Consider the following 23,488-nt stretch of genomic DNA (forward strand, 5'->3'; position numbering starts at 1 on the left):
CGTTACGTTACCATTTATCTGAATGCCTGTATAGGCCTAATCATAAAGGTAAACTGTGGAACTACAAATTTAAGGAACTGAATATTGTAACACCGGACACAAGAATATCAGAGATGGGTAGGCTACTTGTGTGACAACCAACAGCGTAATGAAGTCGTCAAACACAGCAACTGATCTGTAGACCATCACATCACAACTACACTCACAGGTCTCACCTCACCTGAGTTCAGTCTCTCAACAAAATTGGATTGAAGCATATGTAGGCCTAAGAATATTGGTTATATTTAACTAATATAATATTTGAATTCAATTAGCCTACATGTAGAATCAGCATTATCATTCATCCTGGTCAGATTTCATATTAGGTTCAAGTATATTATTTCTTTCTTTCTTTATTTAATTTCCCACAAGAGCCCATAAGCTCTAAAAAAAAGTTAGCTATACTAGGCTACTTGTGTTCCGCCCCACGGAAATATTTAGTATACACTGTGACTATTACAAAGTAACACCAACCTAATCAGTACATTACAATAAACAATTAAATCTACTAGAATTTGTATTTAAGATGTATAGATACATAAAGCACTAAATATGATACTAATATGTTAAAAGTTGAGCGTGCAATGCATAATGGGAGCTCCTGCAGTTAGTCACGTGAAAGTGTCTTTACATATTTTTTATTTTTCAGCTGTCTTCCCCGTTTTGTCTGATGTTCGCAAGATCGGAACTAAAAAGACAAAACACATGATCCTCGACATTATATACGTAAGGAATAATTGACGACAGGCCGTTGAATTATTAGAAAAATAATGCACACCCGAGGTGGTAATGCGTAATCCGTTCACCCAGGGACGGATTATGACTTGTAAAGGCCCTGGGGCCAGTTATCTCCAAAGGCCCCCCCAGCCCCCCCTCAGTTCGATAATAAAATCGTTTTTCGATAAATATAATGCACAATGTTGTTGGTGAAGACAGGGCTGCCAAATCTCACGCATCGTGTTGACACTGTTCTCCGTTTTTTCACGCAATGAAAAATCCCGAAGCAAAGAGGCCACTGACACCAACAGACAAGTTAAGGCAGGTTACTTTTGATCAGACGCGGCGTCAGTCGATTCAGCCGGACAATAGCCTGCTAAACCCCCGAAATCATAAGTTGTTATTTCATTGAGCTCAGGGCTGGATTAACAATTTCCTGTGCCCTGGGCAACAAGACTCAATGCCCCGGCGTAGTTAGGGGGGTTCGGGGGCATGCTCCCCCGAGAAAATTTGGATTTCTCTGATCTACATATGTGCAATTTAGGACTTTTGAAGGCCAAAAAATTATAAGAAATAGGCTAGCTTTAAAACCTTGTCATTAGATTATTTTTCAATACCTGCTCTCTCCTCATCTTCATATTTCTTTTTCTCCCATTCTTAAATTTGTAACTCCACAGGGCCTTCATATTCACATAGGGCCCAACAGTAAGTTCCAGGGAGCCCTCATAGTCTAAGTGCCTTGTTTAAGAGGCCTTGTGTAGGCTATGGTACACATATTACAGAATTAATAAACATTTGTTTTCATTGTTAATGGGTTTTCTGAACCAAACTGGATTGCGTGGCCTTAAACCCCAGGGCCCCCCCGGGCTTCTGGTAGGCAAGGGCCCCTGGGCACTGGCCCCATAGGCCCGGTCAGTAATCCATCCCTGCGTTCACCTCTGGTGTGCATTATTTTTCTAATAATTTAACGGCCTGAAGTCAATTATTCCGCTTATACTACAGTTACCACACCTCGAAACATTGTTCAGATTATGTATTTCAAGACGTTTGTAAAGTTTTTGTCATTAAAACGCTCTTGTATGTAGGACTAATTTCTTACGCATTTAATCCAATGCCTCCGTTGCTAATTCCAAAACGTCATTTTAGAGTTAGTAACGGAGGTTTGAGCCACTGCAGACTAATGCTGGGGACACACGACTAGCTGACACATTCTCTGTCAAAGACTGTTTTCATCGCAGCAGCAGATTTTAAACACAGACTGAACGCGCTGAACACGCGTTTATGATCAGTCATATGTATCAAATTACATTCATAACCGGCCTTAAAGTGTGTCCCCAGTTATTAATGCAGTTATTCGAGAGAGAGATGTTGCAATAATGAGACAGAAAAGCATGTGCGTCAATATTATTATTTATTTATTTATTAATTAAATTCCTTTTAATTAATTCGAATTCATTCTTTTTTTTCTATTATTGACAGATGACAGACTAGCCAAATAAATGAAACACAAAGCCCTTTTAACAAGTAGGCCTATCAATAATTATTTATTTGTTATATTATCTGCAATAATAATCCGTAATGCAGGACTATCCATTTATTTAGCCTATATTCAGTTTAATTTTCTATTGATTATAGATAGGACTATATACTTTATTTATTCAAATTAAACTGCATGTTTCCATTGATTGTGAAGCTAGACATTGAAAATTGCAGATCAAGCGCATGGGGCTAAATGTTTTTTCTTGTTATGAATTGTATCCTATTTTCCGTTATTACAGTTAACTACGCGAAGTGATATGGAACTGTAATGCGGTCAAGACCTGCCTGGAACTACTTTAGCTGTGCGTTTCCCTGAAAATAATGCACACCTTAGAACGTTCGTCAACCAATCAGATTCAAGCATTCAACGGCCCTGTAGTATAAGACTGAATAATAAACTGTAGCCTACTACACAACGATAAATTATCCCACTCAGCTTTCGCAAATAAACAAAAGAAACTGTGCTTAAACATTGTCATTTTCATAGAGCTGATGAAATGAATAACTTGCGCTCCCTGCTTGTGATATTTCACAAATCATGTGTTCCTTCCTAGTTCCTACCAGTGTTTGGCTCCTGCCAGTGATATCCTTGCCTAGCCTATCTGGCGACACCTAATGGTCATTTGATGTCTTACTAAACTGCATTGAATAACAAATAACACAACGGAACAAAAATGGACAACTAGCTAAATATAATCAAAATGCAAGATACAGTCGTCTTTTGCACAACAGCAGTAGAATAACAGGTAAATATGATTGCCAGGATACATTACCACTGTCAAAAAGGCCTATCATGAAGACAGTCAACACCAGCCTACTAATTCAGTGCTTTCTGTTTTTGTCTTTTTTGCTGTAATTCACTTATAAACTGCTTACCAATATGCTCTAAAAACATTGCCTTCACTGTATTTGACCCACCATATAAAACACAAAAATAAACAGAAGGCATGAAGACAATGAAAAATACAAGCAATTAACAATGTGTTGTTAGAAATCTTCTAACAAGATATCTTCTAAAAGAAAGAAACTCGTACAGGTTTGAAACTTGAGGGTGAGTAAATGATGACAGAATTTTCATTTTTAAGTGAACTATTCCTTTAAGAATTGAGTAGTCAAAGTATTCAATTCCCCCAAAGTAGTCAAAACATAAAATTGAGAAACTTAAAAGTTTTTTTCTTTACTTTTCTACTTTCAGGAACCACCTAATCAAGGCCGATAGTATCCACCTGCTTCAATAAACGCTGATCAACAGAACTAATTTTCCTGAAAATGAAACCATATTATAAATATTATAGATTTAAATATTATAAATATATCACAATACCTTAGTCTGTTGTTACAAATAACAAATATACAAATAAAGGTTCTTTATTGGCATAGACCTTAATCAAATACCATATTTAATTTCAACAAAATTGTTCAATGTTGTTTAACAACACACTGATTGTTCAGCTGATGAAATATCTTTCTAAAAGACTTTAATAAGACAAAATTCCATAAAAAAGTTTGGAGAGTTGTGAGAATTACGTGATCTAGGATCTTTATACAGCACATGCCTCTCTCCCTCACATCCTTTTTTTACCCTAAGGTCACTCTGGTTTCATGGAAAACATCCATGGAACCTTCTCATTGCACAAAATATTATAAAAATGTTCTTCACACTAAGAAAACACGCTATTTTAAGAACCATACTGAAAGGTTCTCTGGAGAAGCCATAATGATTCTTCTATGCCATCGCTGCGCAAAACTCCTTTTGGAACCTCTATGTTTAAAGGCCCGAATACATCCATGGCGAAATTACAGTTGAGCTAGTTGAGCTAACCGTGCTTGGGGTTGTGTGAGATGAAACCAAGACCTTGTTTGGGGAACTTACATTTTGAATATTGTATTAGGAACTCTAAATGTAGCTATGTTATATTATAACTTCATTAAATTGCATGGGAGCCATATCTGCTTAGAAGCTTATTTGCCAGTGGGTAACTTAACAACTAACCCAAATGACGCTTGATATGCAGTCAGAGACTGTCAATCAGTACTGGAGCACAAAAGGCATCAATATAAACATTTAGTAAACTAAAAAAAGCTTACTTTCTAATTTATTAGAACAATTGATGATTTAGTAGTTTTTTTTTTTGTTTTTTTTTTTTTGGTCTGAAATCCCAATTTACATATTCAGTGCATTATAAACAGCATACAATATGCCTGTTGAATGCTTGTAAATGTAGGAGAATTAATGATAAGGAAAGATTGCAGAACTGATTGTTGATCCCACACAAAACTCAGTGTAGAATATTAAAAATTATAACAGCGATATCAGTAGTGAGCTTTTGTTTAGATTAAAGACCATGTAATACTAAGCACTGGCCACTGGGTATGTTTTACTGAATTACTTTGAGTAAAGCATATATCTGCTCATCTAAATGGGTCACTAGCTCAGACACCATTTGCAAATAAAATATCTTTTGTCTAAACATTAAAATAAGTGGTGACTGAAGCTGCTAGTTTGCAAAGCATATCATTTTACGCTCCACAGATAAAAGTCATAAAGGTTTTAAACAACATGAGGGTGAGGAAATGATGATGTGGGTGAGCTACCGCTTTAATCACAATGGCTAACATAAATGTGGTTCCTGCTTCTTGTGATATTTTCCATTTACTTTTGAAACTTTTCGATGTTTTGGATAACAATAGCGCTCAATCAAGCAAAAGTAGCAGCCTCGTTCAGTAATGTGTTTCTCTGTATTCTTTCTCTCACCATTGTTTTGTTAACCCAAGTTGACTCTGTGTTGGTGCACAGCTGAGCCAATAGCGTGTCATCGTGGGCTGGCTTTCTTCTTTGCACGAGGAAACTATCGTAACTGATGGGTGTAGACATACTTCTCAGCCAATAATATGCTTTGAGAGGAGGGGCTATGAAAGCACCTTAACCAATCACGTTAGTTTAGAGGCGGGATGTACACACTGCTTCTTGCGCAATGTATATGACACTCCTCTCGACCAATCAATGACACTAGTGGGCGTGGTGCCTGAAAATTTGGCCCATCTAAATCATTTATGGGCAGGAATAATATTGACGTGTCCCGCCCACTGGCCGGTCTGCAAGACTCACACAAATACAGTTGTGTGTTTCATAAAAATGCACTCAGATGCGTCAAGTAAGTACAATAGTACGTTTTCACTGTTATTCGTGTTCTGTCGACCTGTGATGGCAGCTGCGAACTTGCTGAACCCTGACAAGTCGCCGTGACTTCTTTTAAGACGTATGATTTGCTGTATTGACGCATTTTGTGAGTAAAGTAGCCGTTACCCGAGCATACAAATCATCAGATTGACTCTGAGCTTGCTAGCTGCTCTCTTTGTGTTTTTACTCCGATGTCTTGGGCGCTTGCAAACGACAACGACCTTGCAAGGAAGATCGTTGTATTTTAGCCTTCTTTGCTTGAGTGTATATACAGCAATCCGAGCAAGGTATCTGATCCTATTTACACAATACACTTGTACACTAATTACCTTTAATACCCAAATAACCTTAAGGGATCCATCTCATCACAACTCGAACGAGTAATGCAAAGCCACCGAATAGCAAGTTAAAGGTTGTTGTTTTAGAGCTAAACGGGTCAGATTTTTCCCAGAAAACTGCGGAAAAATGACAGGGGGTGAAAATTGTGACGCAGTTGTGTAAAAATTTAGTGCTTGCAAACACGTCAAATGTGATCTGACGCATTACTGTAAGGCCACCTGAAAGATCAATTGCACATCGTTGTGAAAAAATGTTTTTGATCAAAGATAGAAAATCTTTTTTGCAGCATTTGGGTCGCATTCATCAGTTGGGGAGAGTACCGATTGAAATTATGATTTGGGGAATTCTGGGAAATGTGGTTTATTCAGACGAACCATTTCATTGGCAAACGTACGGCGTTGTTTGTCGTTAGACTACATTCCCCAGAAGTCCACAGACTCTCCAGATACTTTGTAAAGTCGTTGCAAGTTATGTGTGTATACACTCTTGTGTTAACTATGTGGCAGAACATTTTATTTTAAAGAACTGTCAATATAGAGCGGTGAATGTTTGAAACATTTTGTTGCGAATTCGACTAATACTGTTTATTACATGTTTGGGGTGTTATGTATCTACTGGTATTCCTGACAACTGCGTCAGAGGTTCATAAATAGGTCTCATTTTATATCGAGTTTGCTTTAGTAATGTACTAAATTAGATACCGGGCATTATTTAAATAACATAGTTTTCATTATATCTGAATTTAATGTTGTTTCAAAGGCCTGCCTACTCGCACATCGCTCATATAACGTTACAAGGCCTGTACGATATATATATCTATATTTTTATCAGAATAACGAGAACGTGGAAGTTTATAATATGTGCAAAATGAATCATATGCTTACGTCATTTTCTTGGTGCTACGCCAGTCTTTAGTTTCTTAACAAATGAATAATGCTAACTTTCGTTTTCATGCGCCCAAAACACATTTAGGCTAGGCTACGTTTTATACGCCGCATATTGTATTTATTTAGGTATTCCCTTCGTAAGCTACATATTTTCAAGACTGGAAAAAATGTACATCAAAAACAGAATAATAAATGCCAAATAATAAAACCATAGAAAAGTTACAGAAAATATAACCAGCATAACAAGCATTTACCGTGTAAACATTGGTGTCAATACACTATGTAGTTATTTTCATTTTGACAAATGATATCAAGAGATCCATAAACTTTCAAATTAGGCTTCTTTATACTTTAGAATATATACATCTTTTCCATTGCACTGCATGAGGAGAATTCTTTATTCTTAGTTACTTAGTTATAGTGGGCCTTTCAAAAGATGCCGTTGACCTTTACAAATATATATCTATTCATATCTGAATATCTTGTTTTGATATTTAGGCCATATTATCTGGAAGAATAAAAATGAAAAACTGTGGATTCAATGGTAAATTAAAAAAGACCAATACTGGTATCACATTACTGACTTTCATTATTGACTTTCTGAATTTCTTCACATTATCACATGCAGTGAATCAATGCACCTTTAGAAGTGTTAGGCTACGTTTAATACAAGTATCATTCTGGAATATCGCTGTGGATTTTATTTAGATAAACATAATTACAGTTAATCTTTGTAAGCCAGTTTCAATTGACTATTAACCATCTGTATTTGGGTCTGTGCATATTTATTCTTAATTATCTATATCTAATCCCAAGTTTTGCTTCCACAAATTTATTCTAGATATCTGATATTCACTAGGACCTGATATTAACATGCAAGAGAAATATGACCTCCACACTGACATTTACTTTCTTAATGATGAAACCACACTATAATATAATATAAAGCAGTGGTTCCCAGACTTTTTAGAGAGGCGTACCCCCTGAGGCATTTAACATACTTCGGCGGACCCCCCTCTTCCACTTAGACTGCGGTCACACCTTTTTCATTATTGGACAACATTTGCCCTCTTTACCTTTATAAATAACTTTGTACAATAAATAATGTTTAATATAAATAAACTAAAAAAGTCCAATAGAGAAATATGCAATGATGGTATAAACAAAGTGATACGAAGTGAAGATTAAACTAAAACCGCCAGTAGGTGGCGGTAAGGCACTGTCTTAATGAGTGAGTCATCGAGTCATTCGTTCGTTCATTTATTTATTCATTCATTCCATAATGAAACAAGTGGCTGTATTATGAATGGGTAATTGGATCATTGACTCTCATGATTCGTTCAAAAACACCGCTGTGTGTTGCAGTTCTGCTGTGGCTTTCGTTGGAACAATTATTTCATTGCAAAATAGAGCAAACAATTTTGTTTTTAAAATGGACATTGCTTGAAGGTGCAATAGGTGATCTGGGAAATGCTAACTTTAGCCTGGTAGCATTGAAAGCATTCAATCCTCACTGCTAATCGCCATCCAAAGCCACGCCTCCACCAAAACACATGAACACGCACAAACCAGAAGCGAGACGACCAGAGACAACGTTATTGGATTACATCATGTATCATTCACCGGTGAGAAAACTTTACAGTACAGTGAGTAACAATACTACAATAAAGAACATAAACAACTGTTTGCCTGCCATTCTCGCTCTGTCTGCACAGCGTACGTGAATGCGCTGATGACGAATGATGTCTGCGTGAACAGGCTGTGCAGTGGAATGCAAACACACGTTGACTGACATGTCACATGCTATCATTTAATTCGGACCGAATGCAATAATTGAACAAACATTTTATGGTCCTACGCCTTCCACAGATAATATATATTTCTAAAAATACATTTAGACCTCTTAACATAGTGATTGCTATCAGGATATGGGGAGACTTTCAACCAGCATAACAAAAAAAAATTTCTGTAAAGAATCACCTATTGCACCTTTAATATTACCCTATTGTTTGTTGTATAAAATGAATGTCGCAATTTCAATTGTGTGGATATTTGGGAAAAATTGCATTCTTGCCCGTATAATATCAACATTAAAAACTAGAAGAGTTTTGAGTCTTAATCGATCTTTATGCACCACAGTCTGTCTAGTTCTTCTTAATGCTAGTAAGTGCTAAATCCCCACTTTTACGAAGGTACATTATCGAGAACGGCAGTAATGTAGCTTGATTTGCTAAGGCAGCATACTTTAATTAAATGAATGGCAAAAATGAATGGCATTTTGTTAACAGGCTACCCCTTCTGTCGCCTCGCATACACCCAGGGGTATGTGTACCCCAGTTTGGGAACCACCATATAAAGATTGTGGATGACAATGTTGATCCATAACTATGCTTATAATGAAGGCACATAAAGCAGTTAAATGCATTTTGTATGTATTAGCTTATTAGAAACACTTAAGTATCTCACATGGCCTCTCGTATTTATGTCACTCTAGAGGCTGACTGAAGCGGATGCTTCTTTTTTCCATATTCTCAATAACTTTTACATCTAGACTGAAGACACTGTGTGAACAAACACACAAACACACAGAAACCCATGTACAGCCCAGATGTTTGTACATAACTGCCAGAAGTAACAGATGTTTATTTTTATATCTCCCTCACAGATTTCCAGCTGAACTCTCATTTGTCCACACTGGCCAGTATCCACAAGATCTACCACACCCTGCACAGGCTGGTAAAAATGGACTCCATTTGCCTGCACTTAAATACTCATCAGCTTTTTTGCCAGATTTAACATTCCTGCCTTTAAATCATTTAAACCAAGAGCATTTATACAGATGGGATTTGTGCACATTTCATGTTTAGTTTATCACTAGATGATTGATTCTTTTGTATCAATATGATTCTGGCAGGTAGGCCACTAAATCCACACAAAATCAACAAAATTTTCAGTTTTCAAGGTCAATAATGAAGTTTATCAATGTATCATTGATTGTGTAGTTTAAGTCTAAATTTATTTAGTGGAACTATTAGAAAATACATGGATGAATCTCTCTGAAAAACCAGATATGTTCTCTGTATGCTATTGCTGAAGTTGAATCCAGCAAATAAAGGTTTGTGATTATGATTATGAAGTAAAAACTCTTGGTCAGATATTTGTTTGATTTGTCAGCCTTCAAACATGAAGATATTTAAAAGATAAAACATGTTAAAGAGCCTTTAGATCATACATGATCTATAACCAGGTCTAGATGAAATCTGCAGACTTTTTTCACACACATATGCGCTATATTTGGTAAATGGTAAAATGCATTGAACAGAAATGGGGTAGTAAAGTCTTATTAAACAATCGGGCAATGGACAGTAGACGAGTAAAGAGTGAATGATGGGCGCTTGAAATTTAAAATTTTTCTTCACACAGATTTTGTGTAGGCTTAAAGGACATATATTCTTATATTAAGATTAATGCAAGAGCTGACAGTGCTGTACTGACCGGTGTACTGGTAGATTAGCATTGTCGGATTGCTGTGTTTGGCTATATGAGAGTTTAGGACTCTCAACGGCATTTTTACATACTACAAAATTAACCTTTGATCCAGCCATTTACTTAAATAACTACCCTCATAACCCTGATTGACACAGAATTGTGCTCTACATTATCTTATTTCCAGAACGATGTCTTTGATAAAGCTGCACTGGTAGCATCTGTAAAGGTTACAGGAAAAAAAGATGATCAGCCACCTACATCACACACTTGCTTACTGTCTTTTTTTTGGTGCGGTGCTAATAGCTGCTTGTCTGCTGCAGAATGTAGAGATAGAGAGAGAGAAAGTGATGGTGGTTGTTAAATGCAGTCTCTTTCTCACCGTAGAACCTGACAGAAGACGTCGGCCCAGAGACTCACGGCACAGGTAGTGACATATATATATGTGTGTGTGTGTGTGTGTGTGTGTGTGTGTGTGTGTGTGTGTGTGTGTGTGTGTGTGTGTGTGTGTGTAATTTTTACTTCTACACTACTGTTCAAAAATGTCAAGTAAAAAAAAAAATTTAAATTAATACTTTTATTTAGAAAGAAAGCATTAAATTGATCAAAAGTGACAGTTAGGACATTGCAAAAAATGTCACTAAAGATTTCTATTTAAAATAAATTTAAACTTTGTTTATTAGAACATTTAAAAAAAATGTATCTGTACGGTTTCCACAAAAATATTTAGCAGCACAACTGTTTTCAACATTGATAATAATAATAAATGTTTCTTGAGCACCAAATCAGCATATTAGAATAATTTCTCAAGGATCATGTGACACTGAAGACTGGAGTATTGATGCTGAAAATACAGTTTTGTCATCACAGGAATAAATTACATTTAAACATGCATTAAAATATGATAAAATATGACAATATGACTATTTTACTGTATTTTATTTATCAAATAAATGCAGTCTTTGTGAGCATCTTACTGACACAAACTTTTGAAAGGTAGTGTACTTTTACTGTAATCCTCATATTTGTCCCCTATAGAAGTCCCATTCCTTCAGGTCTTAATGTTCAGGCTTTATAAAGGCTCTATTGAGCTTGCAGGACGTCTCATCAGGCCCGGTTCTACAGGGGTGCTTGATGAAAGCTTGTAATAATAGCATATTGGCGAAACAAATTTGGAAAATGCACCAGTGTGTATTTGTGTTTGTGCTCTGGAGAACGTCAAATGTTTCTATTTACAACGTGTTTTTGCAGAGGTGAAAATGTAGCCAATCACAGAGATGTTTGTTTGTTGTTTTGTATCTCTTGAATGCAATGGCCAATCAGAGGTGTTTTAGTCCACTCACTGCTTAAAATGCCGTCGTTTTTGTTCAGTGCTGAGTTCTGCACATTCGTGAATCTTCTCATTAGCAAATAAAGTTACAAAGCAAGTAAGAGATTCTTTTTGCAGTGTAGACAGCTTCATTGATTATAATGGAACTTTGTGAGATCGTGATGAACTGAGATGAGTGACGGCTTCTTTAGTCTTTGCGTGCTTTCGAGGCTATATATAAACCATTGAATACATTATTTTTTGATGGCCAATTACACATGCTACGAAGTTTCGGAAGTGACATCTACATATAAATGCGGGATTCACTCTCGAAATTGCAATGAGCAATGTAAATGCAGACTAATAGATTAATAGAAAAATATTAATATCAAAAAAAAATTGAATTCTATTCAAATTATTTATAAAAGTAATGACTTGTAAATAATCATAAATGTCTCTCTGTACAAGGAGCCTTTGCTTACACTTATTTTATTAGAGCATCCTCACTATTTTCAGAAGCACCCTCAATTTTTTGATTCTGGAACCGGGACTGCGTCTCACACCGTGTCCTAACTACACGCGACGCGCGATAAAAGGTATCTTTTCCATGTTAATCAGAGTTTTTGTCCTAACCAGCCGCGACGGCGACACGCGTCAATTCTATTTTAGAAACGGTTTCTATTTTTCTGCGAAGTCGCGGCTGGAACAACAAACACAGTGTGGCAATGATAATCTCAGGTACTGTTTATGTGCATGTAATGTGACTTTGAATATCATTTAGTGCTCCCAGCTTTGTAGCCATAAAAGCAACAATGGATAATTCACCTCAGATCTTGAAATGAAACAAATGGAACGTTCAAACTGTGAACAAACAAGTGTATTATTTGACAAAGTTTTGTTTTAGTAACTGAGTAACCTATGTATTTGAATAATGTTTAAATGGTGTAATATTTGTGGATTTGACTATGTAGCCTACTTATCCACTTTCTTGCGATTGCCGTCAAGATTACTCTCTGGTGCTCACTTGCCGCGAGACTCCGCCCACACGCTGTTCTGATTGGCTGTGGGTTTTGATTGATTTTTTACGCATCTCGCAGTCGCGTCTAGTGTGGACAGACAAATTATTTGTCACTGGAATCTTTATCGCATCGCGTCTGGTTAGGACAAATTACATGAGGACATATCCCTGGTTTGTGGGAGGGAATGGCTGAAAAAGAGAAACAAAAATAATCATCATCTTTGTGTTCTGTCTCTTTCTTTTTTTCCAGCCTGCTGCTCCAGAGCCATGCCCCCCAGGAAAAAGAGGAGACCCACTGCTGGAGATGACCTGTCTGCTAAGAAGAGCCGGCAGGATAAGTATGCTCAAAACATCACCTTTCCATTCAACCATCTCTCCAGCCTCTCCATCTCTGTCCATTCCATCTGTCTGTTGACCTTCCTCTAATTCACTCATACATACACATGCATTCATCTGCCCAACTTTTTGATTAACAACTAAACTAGGTACCTATCAAAGCATATTAGTTAAATGCCCCCTGTGGTGAAAATCAAGTTTTTAATGAACACTTATGTCTATGTGGTGTTTTTAATAAGAAACCATGTGCAAATTCATGTCAACACCATTGCTGAGTATTTTCTCCTTAAAACTCCAGTGAAACAAAGACCGTCTCAAAAACATGGTTTGAAATCGCCTGCGTTTCTTACATCACAAACTACCTTGTAACCAATCACGTCAACGTGCGTCTGGGCGGGCTTTAGCATATCGCTACTATGCTCTAAAGCAGGGGAGTCTCAAAAGAAGCCAGCAGGTTATCCCGATATATTTTTTTCTGTTGATATGAAAAATTGGGTAAATTTAGCAATATAGCGGGTGAATTATGCATGTGATGTATGTTATGATGAACTATATGCCTTTCTCCACTGACGTTCTATGATGTTCAAAGCATTTCTAAAGATGCTGATTTTTAGAAGGCAGGCTGAGATGGTGAATGGGATCATGGTTTGTGTAACATTAGCAACACATTATTAGCTGTTTGATAACATAGTCAAGCAAAAGTTTAATCATATTAATTACTGTTATGTGTCCGACGTTGTAAAAAGTGATACCATTGTGCAGCGTTTACTTCAGTAAGTTGACAGAGTGAATCTCTGAGCTCGCGTATTTTAATAAAAAACATTCACAGGAAAAAACTTTTAAATATGTCATTTTGGTGATCAAAGATGAGAATTCTGTATTTATTCACGGAAGGAACTGAATGTTATAATAATGTAAAAAGTAAATTGCACAACTGTCATAACTGTTAATTGCACCATCAGATCTGTGTTTGTGGATGGATTTTTGCCCTCAGAGCATGTGTCCTCTTGTTTGTATCATATGCAGCACGTTTACGCTTTAATGTTCATACAAGTGTGTGTTTAAGTATATTTAAATAGCATCTGCTCAGTCCTGTCTATTCATTTCAGTGTTTACAGAAAACAGGAGACATTGCAAATCCAGGAGGCTGAAGCTTTTTCTAGCAAGAGATGTCTAGAGTGGTTTTATGAATATGCAGGTATGTACGCTGAGTCATGTTGAGTTTTGTTATCATGTTATGAACTATCATAAACGACTTTTTAATGTCATTCGGTACGTTTACATGGACAACAATATTCCGATAATAAGCAGATTAAAGGAGAACTCCGGTCAATTTTAACATTGAGCTCATTTTTTTGTACATTTGGAGTGCTGTCAGTAGAGAGAACAACGACAAAAATCGGTGTTGCCTACACAGTGTTATCCTCTTTTTAAAATTTGCACCCTGTTGACTTAAATGGGGCAAGTTTTAAACCTGCTTTTAGCCTCTTAACATCCTTGATGTGTCATTACAAGTGCACAGCCAATGTGAGTGATTCCTTCAGAGTGAACACGGGTGAATCTGACTGCAGTAGATTGTCGAGTTCGGGCGCATGATCGTACGTACTAAACCTATGCGCGTGAACTCAACAATCGACTACTGTGGACTTCAACCGAAAACAGGATGTAAATACAGGTATGAGCGCTGGCTGAATAAACATCATTTTTATTCATATCTTTCACATCTACTGCAGTCAGATTCACCCGCGTTCACTCTAAAGGAATCACTCACGTGGCTAGGCACTTGTAATGACACATCAAGGATGTTAAGAGGCTAAAAGCAGGTTTAAAACTTGCCCCATTTAAGTCAACAGGGTGCAAATTTTAAAAAGAGGATAACACGGTGTAGGCAACACCGATTTTTGTCGTTGTTCTCTGTACTGACAGCACTCCAAATTTACAAAAAAATGAGCTCAATGTTAAAATTGACCGGAGCTCTCCTTTAAGACAATACTCTGATAAATAAACGACCATGAGTAGGGATCTCTGATTACCTTAATCCGGCTAAAGTCATACTCAAAGTTAATTAGGGGTTAAGTAGTGGTGGTTAGGGGTGTTGGTTTTAGAAGTAACATTTATCTCACCTAAATGTTTGCTTACTCATTGTATTTGTGTTTTTTACAATGGTGTAATTTTGTTGCTCAAGAGTTTACACAACACAAGGAAGCTTGATTTCAATCTTTGACTTAAATTGTCTTTCTGTACCTGAATGCTAGTGTTAGACCTATCTGAAAGGTCTAACACTAGTATTCAGGTACAGAAATACTACAGAAACTGAATAAAGTAATCAAATGTAAAATAGGCCTAACACTGGATAGTATTTTAGTCCTGTATTAATTAAATACATAGGCTATTAATCCTAATTCTTTACAATTAAAGCTATCTTTTGTTGTTTTATGAACATTAATGACAGCCACTGCCACTGTCACTTTAAGAGCTAGTGCACGGATTCATTATGCATGTGTTTTCTTTCTCAATTTATTGTTTGTGTTTATTTAAGTCATAACCACCTGTGTTTATGAGTATACTGGAATTTTAACATAATTTTGTGTTTTTGACCGTTTTCAGCCCTATAATCTGTGAAAAAGTAGTCAGTTTGGTTACTTGCGAGCTTTTTGTGAGGTTGCTTGGATTAATGGATATTATTTGATTATTGAATGTGGATTATTGAATGTTTATATTCACAGCATAAATATACAACCATGTTGAATTTCAGCCCATGAAAATGCAAGCCTTAAAAATACAATGCATTAAAATGCAAGCACGGTTAATGCAATGCATTTTTTTTTTCAATGAGTGCAATTCAACAAACTTCTTTTTTTTTTTAAACGTTTGCCATTATTTTACTTCCATAGATTTAAAGAAGTCCAAATTATAAACTTTAGTGACGATGCAACACTGGCCCGATTGTGCAAATGACAATTCCATCAACTGTCCCAAGTCCCAAAACGCGAGAGTCTGGCACCGCTGAATCACTCACGCTGTTTGTGAAATTATGTTTCGCAGAAAGTTTTAAAATGACTGATTTGATTTTATAATATGTGTGGATTAATTTACTCATACAACCTACATGCTAGAGTGAATAAATGTTTGTGGGAATTTCCCGCATTATAAGTTCAGTTCAGTTTATTTATAGCTCATTTAAAAACGGCCACTGCCCGACAAAGTGCTGTACACATAGAAAATAGAGCTAATAGAAATTAGTAACACAAGTAATACTAAACACAGTTTAAAAAAGAACAATCATTATAAGCTAAAAGCAATAGAAAATAAATAAGTTTTGAGACATAACTTGAACTCAATATACAGTGGGAGCTTGTTCCACAGTGTGGAACAACAAAATTCGAGCCCTGTGAACTGTATATTGATAAGGAGAGAACATTGGACGGCGTGGCATGGTGACGTAATGACGTGTGCCATTAATCGAACTATGTTCTATAACATGTAAAACGGGAACATGAAAGGAATATTTTAAAAGCAACTCATGTAAACACCTTAATCAGAATATTGTCTTATTCAGAATAAGGTCAGTAATTAAATTACTGCTGTCCATGTAAACTTAGTCACTGGTAAGGTCTTCAACATGGTATAATCACATCAAGAGCTGATAAGCTGATATAATTTGACTTGAAATGTCTAGAAGGCAGTGAATAATGTCAGCTAAATTTACGCTAGTTTTTTTTCCTTTTCTTTTTTTATTCAGAATTCCACCCTTGTGACTTCAGAGACTTTCCAAATGAAGTTAAGATGTAAATAGTGACTATAAGTATATACTAAAATGTATTTGGGCACTTAAGTCACACTTAAGACACACAAAATGTCTGAATTTAAATGCATACAAAATATCAAATAACAAGATACAAAATATCAAACCAAGTGGCATCTGCGCAAATGATGCTTTTCTCAGAACTTCACTTTTTAGTTCACACAAGTGTCCTAGCAGAATAGAGTTTGACAACCAAAAATGTCCAAGACTTTTTGTCTTCATCTGTTGCTTCATATTTTGAATCTTAAGATTAGATTTAGATTTCAAACAAACCTTTTTTAAATGTTTTGATTGAAGTGTCCTTAACCCTTAAATGCATGAATGTTTCGCCAGTCATTATTACATATTCAGGTCTTTAGCGACCCGGATCTATATCTAACACAGATGCATCTCTACGTGTCCCGATAACATAAAACTCTCCTGGTATTAGAGTAACAATTACAGAAGAATAAAATAAAGCATATTTTGTTACCTTTTGGAGCTTGGAAGAGTTCAGTTTGAGCAGATGTTTTATACCATCATAACTGTCCTCGTCATAGATCATTTCCCAGTACATTCAGCATCTGGCTCATATTCTCGATCTCAAACATATTCTCAAAACTATCATTTTCAACATCTTCAAAATCAATCTTTTGATCGCTGAAAGCTTCTACACCAGATCCACCGATAAGTGAGTGTGACATTAATATTTGATTGCGTTCAGTACTTGCTCTGTAGTAAATCACTGAGCCAATTCAAGTTCTGCTGATGATACTTCCTATTCTTTTATTTTCTGCCTGCGGTAACTATGAGTGAAATGTCACTTCATTGTGTGACATTGCCACCTTGTAGAATAAAGTTTATTTGCACTTAGTCATCAAAGATTCAATTGTTGTACAGAAAAAATATACTTGCACTGTTACATGCCTCGGGTCGTTAGCGACCCTATACAATTTTTACAAAAAATAAATGGGAAAACAGGAATTCTTTTATTCTTTTATTATTGTTTTCTTGTTATATTGTTTATAATGAATTGATTAAGGAATACTAAGAAGGTTGATGTCTAACTTTAAAAAATGAATGAGAAGGAGGGTAGTGAATGAAGTCCCGGGTCTCTAAAGACCCACAGTATGCGTTTAAGGGTTAAAGGCCACTAGTTTTAAAATGTTATGCAATTCAAATACTTTTTTACATTTTTTTTTATTTATTTTTTTATTGTGGCTTAAGTGTCCAAATACTTTTTGGGGCCAATGTATATAAAATTAAATTGTGTCTGCATGTGTTGTGTTAATAGGGTGTGATGATGTGGTTGGACCAGAAGGGATGGAGAAATTCTGTGAAGACATTGGAGTGGAGCCAGAGAATGTAAGAAACTAAATTAATCTGATATGGTTTTACATTTTCCTCTAAAAACATCTCATCAGTGGTCATTTTAATGTATATTTGTACGTAGGTGGTGATGCTGGTATTGGCCTGGAAGCTTGATGCCCAGAGTATGGGTTACTTCACTTTACAGGAGTGGCTCAAGGGAATGGGCTCTTTGCAGTATGTCTGGCTAAACATGGACCTTGTATACATCTACTACCATGCTACTACACTTCTTTCTGTCCCAAACTTTACTTTTCCTCTTTTTCTGTCATATGCAGATGTGACTCTACTGAAAAACTCAGGAACTCTCTAGACTACCTGAGGTCCGTCCTCAACGATGCCACCAGTTTCAAGCTCATTTACCGATATGCCTTTGACTTTGCCAGGGTGAGTATGTGTAGGACTGATTGATTAACACTAATCATCGTCGACTTTAAAAGCTCTTATAGTGTTGAAGTATTAAAAGAATACATTTGGTTTAATGATTGCTTGTGACTGTGCATCTGGACCCTTTCTGAATAATTTTTTTTTTGCTCATCACAGTTCGTCAGTTACAACAGACAAGGGCTTGAGACTGCTGAGAGATGGTGCTATTTTAGGTTGTTTTACCTCTTATTCTGCTCAGCAGAAGTATCTCTTGTCCCAATGATTATTATTTTCCCACTCCCTTGGTATGAATTATAAAGCGAATGGAGATTTGCTGAGTGAAGCTCTTACAGGAGCCATTCGATAAGGCCAATAAAGTGGATGAGTACAAATAAATAGCATATGGCAACCTTGAATGGATAACATGACATCCATCCTGTCTAGATAAAACAGAAATGTTCACGCCTGGGCTTTAAAACCAAAATGGGTCACCAACGTGATTTGTGCAGATCCTATGAGAAAATATTTGGTGGGGGGTAGGGTCGTGAGAAAATCTTTTCAATGAAAATCTCAAATGAAGATCGCGGAACTCCAGCTTACTTGTCTGTGTTTTCAGATCATCCGCGCTTCTTCAGAAGTGTAGAAAGCGCGCACGTGCGTATGGTTGCCAGATACCGGGTAGAAAACGTGCTCTTTTAACAGAAAAGCTCTGACTGGGGTTTAAATTATTGAAATCTGGAAACCGTAAGCATGAACGCTCGTAAAAACAGTCTGTAATGTGTTGCCTTCTCCTTTATTCGACAAAAATAAGTGGTTTGGGTTAATTTTTTATTTTTTTTAAACACATTTCAGTCTCGTCTTTTTTTGTCAACGATATTGCATGTGTTGATATAGTCAGTTATCGTTTAATGACGTGGGTGTCGTCTCTCATTGCCTTGTCTTGGTCAGGGGAAAAAAGGTAATCAACACATTTTTTTTACGAAATTAACACTGGTGACTAAAAAATTTTTTTTTTTTTTTGACAAAATTTGAGGGGGGTCGAGCTAAACAGAGAAAACGGGCCCTTGAGATTCTGGTTCAGGCGAAAAAGAAAAAATAATCTCATGCTGTGTTTTGTGTAAATACTTGCCTTCACACATTAAAATGGCCCCCATATGTTTTGTGTGTTATTATATTTTCTATTTATTCTTTGTGCAGCACTTTGGTAACCTTGTTTTTTAAAATGTGCTATATATTTAAAGTTGATTGGATTGAATTTTTTGATGCCATATCCTTCTCACCTTTTTTACCCCTGACCAGTTTTCATGCCTGATATGTTCAAGCTCAGACTGCTTAGAGTATAGAGTACACAGTACATTAATTTCTGAAATGGTCCTCGAAGAGCAACCTGGATTTAAGTATTTTGGCAATAATGGGTCATTTATAGATTGTTACCTCACTACCATAATTGCCAACTCAGTATTTTTATTGTGATGTGTGAACTTGTATTCAAAATGTTTAAAATTGAATCTGGTTCCACCCCTTTGCAGGAGAAGGATCAGAGGAGTTTAGACTTGAATACTGCCAAGTGTATGCTGGGACTTCTGCTTGGGAAGACCTGGCCATTATTTCCAGTGTTTAACCAGTTTCTAGAAGTAAATATTTTAATCTTTACAGTTTATCAGTGTAACTTTAATCATTTTACAAGACCAGTCAAATGTTTTGACACACTTGCAGATTCATTATTACTGATTTCCACATTTTAGAATAATATAAATGTCACAAAAATTATACACATACAACACAAACCTTAAACGGCTTATATTTGACATTCTCTCAGCCAGCTTCTTGGATCTCGGAATACTTTTTAAACCGCATTGAAGGTGTTCACAAACTGGCCATTTTCTTGGCTGCTTTTATGTTCCAACTCATCTATGTTCCAAAACAATTAATTAAAAAATTAAATTTAAATTGCTCCATGTAGACATTCATATGTAACCACAATTCAGTTTTAGAATAGAGCTTTAAAGGTGCAGTATGTAATATTGACATCTAGCTGTTGGAATGGGTACTGCAGTCCAAATTCAAAATATTGGAGTAGAGTTGTTCACCCGCCCCCTCCTCCAAAGACTCAATGCTCATGTGGGTTGCTAGATTGAGGACACGCAATAGGCAATTGACAATGAAAGCCTATGCTTCTGTTCATAGAGATTTTTAGATGGATGCTTTTTAGGTCGGATAGAATCTGCAATCTTTGACTCGTTTGTTTATTGACTTCCATGGCTGCAATACGCTGTGTTTTCCACCAACTGGCAACCTGGGGTGTCGAAATACTTTTGGGTAAATTGGCAGTGGGCGGAATCACACAGATCAAAACAAAAACAGACATTCTGACACGGAACGCACATTTCAAAGTAGAATAACTGGCTGTAGCATTTTTCTACAGTTTCCTAAATATCTGCAAACATATTATGGAATTTTTATGCTTTAGTACAGTCAAAAAATGACATACAGCACCTTTAAATATAAGGGAAACAAAATCAGTACAAACTTTTGACTGGTATTTAATACATATATTTGCACATCAGTACATATTCTATGTCAATGAAATTTTTGACAGTGACATATCCCCCCCCCCCCCCCCATTTTTTTATCCCCTCACAGCAATCGAAGTATAAGGTTATAAATAAAGATCAATGGTGCAATGTTCTAGAATTCAGTAGGACTATCAACCTTGATCTCAGTAACTATGATGAGGACGGGGCCTGTGAGTACAAGCACCCACACTTTAACACGCCTGTATACTTCTAATTATACCCCAATTAAGACATCCATCATTATTTTGTAAAATGCAGCTGGAAGTACATCAGATTTGCCTTTTGACTTTTTTTTTCTCTCTTTGCTTAGGGCCAGTGCTGTTGGATGAGTTTGTGGAATGGTATAAAGATCGAGAGATGTCGTAGCGACAGCTTCCCCATGCCTACCACCATCACCAACTAGAAACTAATCGCCAACAATCACCATGACAATGACGACAGAAACGGCTTTGAAACAAACATCTAGAAAAAAAAGTACAAATCAAAACTGAAGAGTTTGGGATAGACTGATGGTGGCCTCTGGCTGTGAGGGCTTGAGTGTGTGAGTGTTTGCATAGAATGTAATATCAATGCACATGTTTGTATGTCGCCCTTTTAGTCGGGGCCATAGGAGGGTCACTGGTGGTTGTGTGTTGGAGAAACAGCACTTCACCGACTCCACCTAATACCTCCCATAGCCCACAATGCATTGTGGGTAAGCACACGGCCAGCCTCGGAGCCGCCTTCCCACCCCACTGTGATGTTTCATATTGCTGTGAATGTGAATGAATAGGCTCTTAAAAGGAGGATGGATTTCTCCACAAGGCAGGGTAGGTAAAAACCCCCATACTGTCTGAAGATTTAAGACATTTAGGTAATTTAGGCCTGGAAGGGCAGAGAAAAGAAGGAACTGGCTTTTTACTGAAGGTCGGCGACTAAATACTAAGACTTTTTGGTTCAAAATGGAAATAGCTTACAGTATCACTCTGCTGATGTGGTCCAAACACTGTTTACTACGGTTTTTATGTTGGAGGAGGATGACATTCAGAGCATGTTACCATAGTTACATAGCGACCTATGCCGTAAGTTTTATTTTTACCAGTCTCACTGCACTTGGTTGCCATTTAATAAAGCACACCACAAGCAAGAGTGTCATAGACATTCTGCTGTAAGTACTTCCTGTGGTATCAGTATACCTTTCACCACTTCATTTTTGATATTGATTATGAGATCAACTTGAATAGCTTATAAGAACAGAGGCTATACTTATCATGAACATAGAGCCCAGTATCTTTTTCCTGACTCGCATGTCCATTGTGCATACACACTGGCAATGGCAGATATGGCCATCTTGTAGAGGAGTGTGAGCAGGTTAAATTGACTGCAGAATGCATTAATTATATCATTTGATTCCTTAGCAATGTAACTAAACTGTGCATGTCATTCAAATGACAAGACATAGATCTAAGTGATGGAAAAGAGACAGGACAGAAGAAAGCTGTTAAAGTGCACTTTTGATTTCTGTGATGAATTGCCACAAAAATATAAAAACAGGTATTCTGCCCTAAACACTGACTCTCATTTGGCCACATCCTCGTCCACAGATCTTGTGGTCAAATATGATCAATTTAACCCATAGTGACCAATGCCTAGCAACTATTTAACGTTCTAGTTATGTTTGTAAAACTGTTGAGTTTTGTCTATGGCTGTGGCGTGAAGCTAACTTGTCATTTGAACAAGAACAAAAGCATGCATGCATTCTGCAGTTAGAGCTGTCTTTGTGAATGAATGAATGAGGTTTTTCCTTTTCCTGAATTTGTTTCGCTCTTGTTTTGTTTTGTTTTTTTTTTTTGTTTTTTGTACAGGTATTTGTAGAAGTGGACTTTTTGTGCTTAATTTGGGTATCCGCGGTCATGCAGTCTTAACGCTTTATGAAAAACATGATTGTGTGATGGTATTTAGAGCTTAAACACACTTGTAACCTCATCTGTTGAGATGTTCTTCTCTGCATTGCCTCCTCCACCATCTCCACCAAGTGCTAAACTACCAAGTTCATGAGTGACTGCAGCATTTCAGTATATCTGCAGCGTCATGAAAATGTACTAATTTTGTTATAAGGAATTAGAGTACAGAGACAAAATCAATATTAACTTTATCAAAGCATATTTTGGGTAACTGAAGTTTTTTTTATGTTTTTTTTTTCGTGGTTACAAGACATTTTTGTTCTGTTCAGATTTTTTTTCTCTGAAAGATGGAGGTTGTTAACCATAAATTATTTATCAAGTATTCACTCAGCATCTAAAAAGCCAACAGTCTATGTATGCTGTGCATGCTGGCCAGAATCCATTTGAAAAATGTCTACAAACACTTGTCATAATCCCATTCATCTGCACCTGTTTGTGCCTGAGGGAAATGGTGGTTTAAAATGACTTTTGAACAGATAGACAAGCTCCCCTGTGTCATTATGACTTGCTTTTTTTGAGGGGAGTATGTAATGCAGAGGGTTGAGCATTCTCATCGGACTGTATATATGTATGGATGTGTGTATAAGTGTTTGTTTTCAC

General features: G+C 36.6%; 1 protein-coding gene across 10 annotated transcripts; it reads left to right on the forward strand.

The window, feature by feature from the left end:
• The first annotated feature begins 5,361 nt into the window (after window positions 1-5,361).
• Window positions 5,362-23,126, forward strand: dcun1d4 (DCN1, defective in cullin neddylation 1, domain containing 4). 10 transcript variants are annotated; one of them, XM_079888365.1, is made up of 12 exons: window positions 5,378-5,450; window positions 9,368-9,438; window positions 10,576-10,615; window positions 12,766-12,853; window positions 13,961-14,049; window positions 16,594-16,639; window positions 17,930-18,000; window positions 18,089-18,180; window positions 18,282-18,390; window positions 19,899-20,003; window positions 21,013-21,115; window positions 21,256-23,126. In XM_079888365.1, the coding sequence occupies exons 5-12, from the start codon at window positions 14,038-14,040 to the stop codon at window positions 21,309-21,311; spliced, it is 594 nt and encodes a 197-aa protein (XP_079744491.1). In that variant the 5' UTR covers window positions 5,378-5,450; window positions 9,368-9,438; window positions 10,576-10,615; window positions 12,766-12,853; window positions 13,961-14,037; the 3' UTR covers window positions 21,312-23,126. The 10 variants fall into 10 exon arrangements, 9 of the variants coding, with proteins under 9 accessions (XP_079744487.1, XP_079744488.1, XP_079744484.1 ...); XM_079888366.1 differs by having other exon boundaries at window positions 5,419-5,763; XM_079888364.1 differs by having other exon boundaries at window positions 5,434-5,582.
• The last annotated feature ends 362 nt before the right edge of the window (window positions 23,127-23,488 follow it).

This window comes from Squalius cephalus, assembly GCF_949319135.1.
Source record: "Squalius cephalus genome assembly, chromosome: 12".
NCBI lineage: Eukaryota > Metazoa > Chordata > Actinopteri > Cypriniformes > Leuciscidae > Squalius > Squalius cephalus.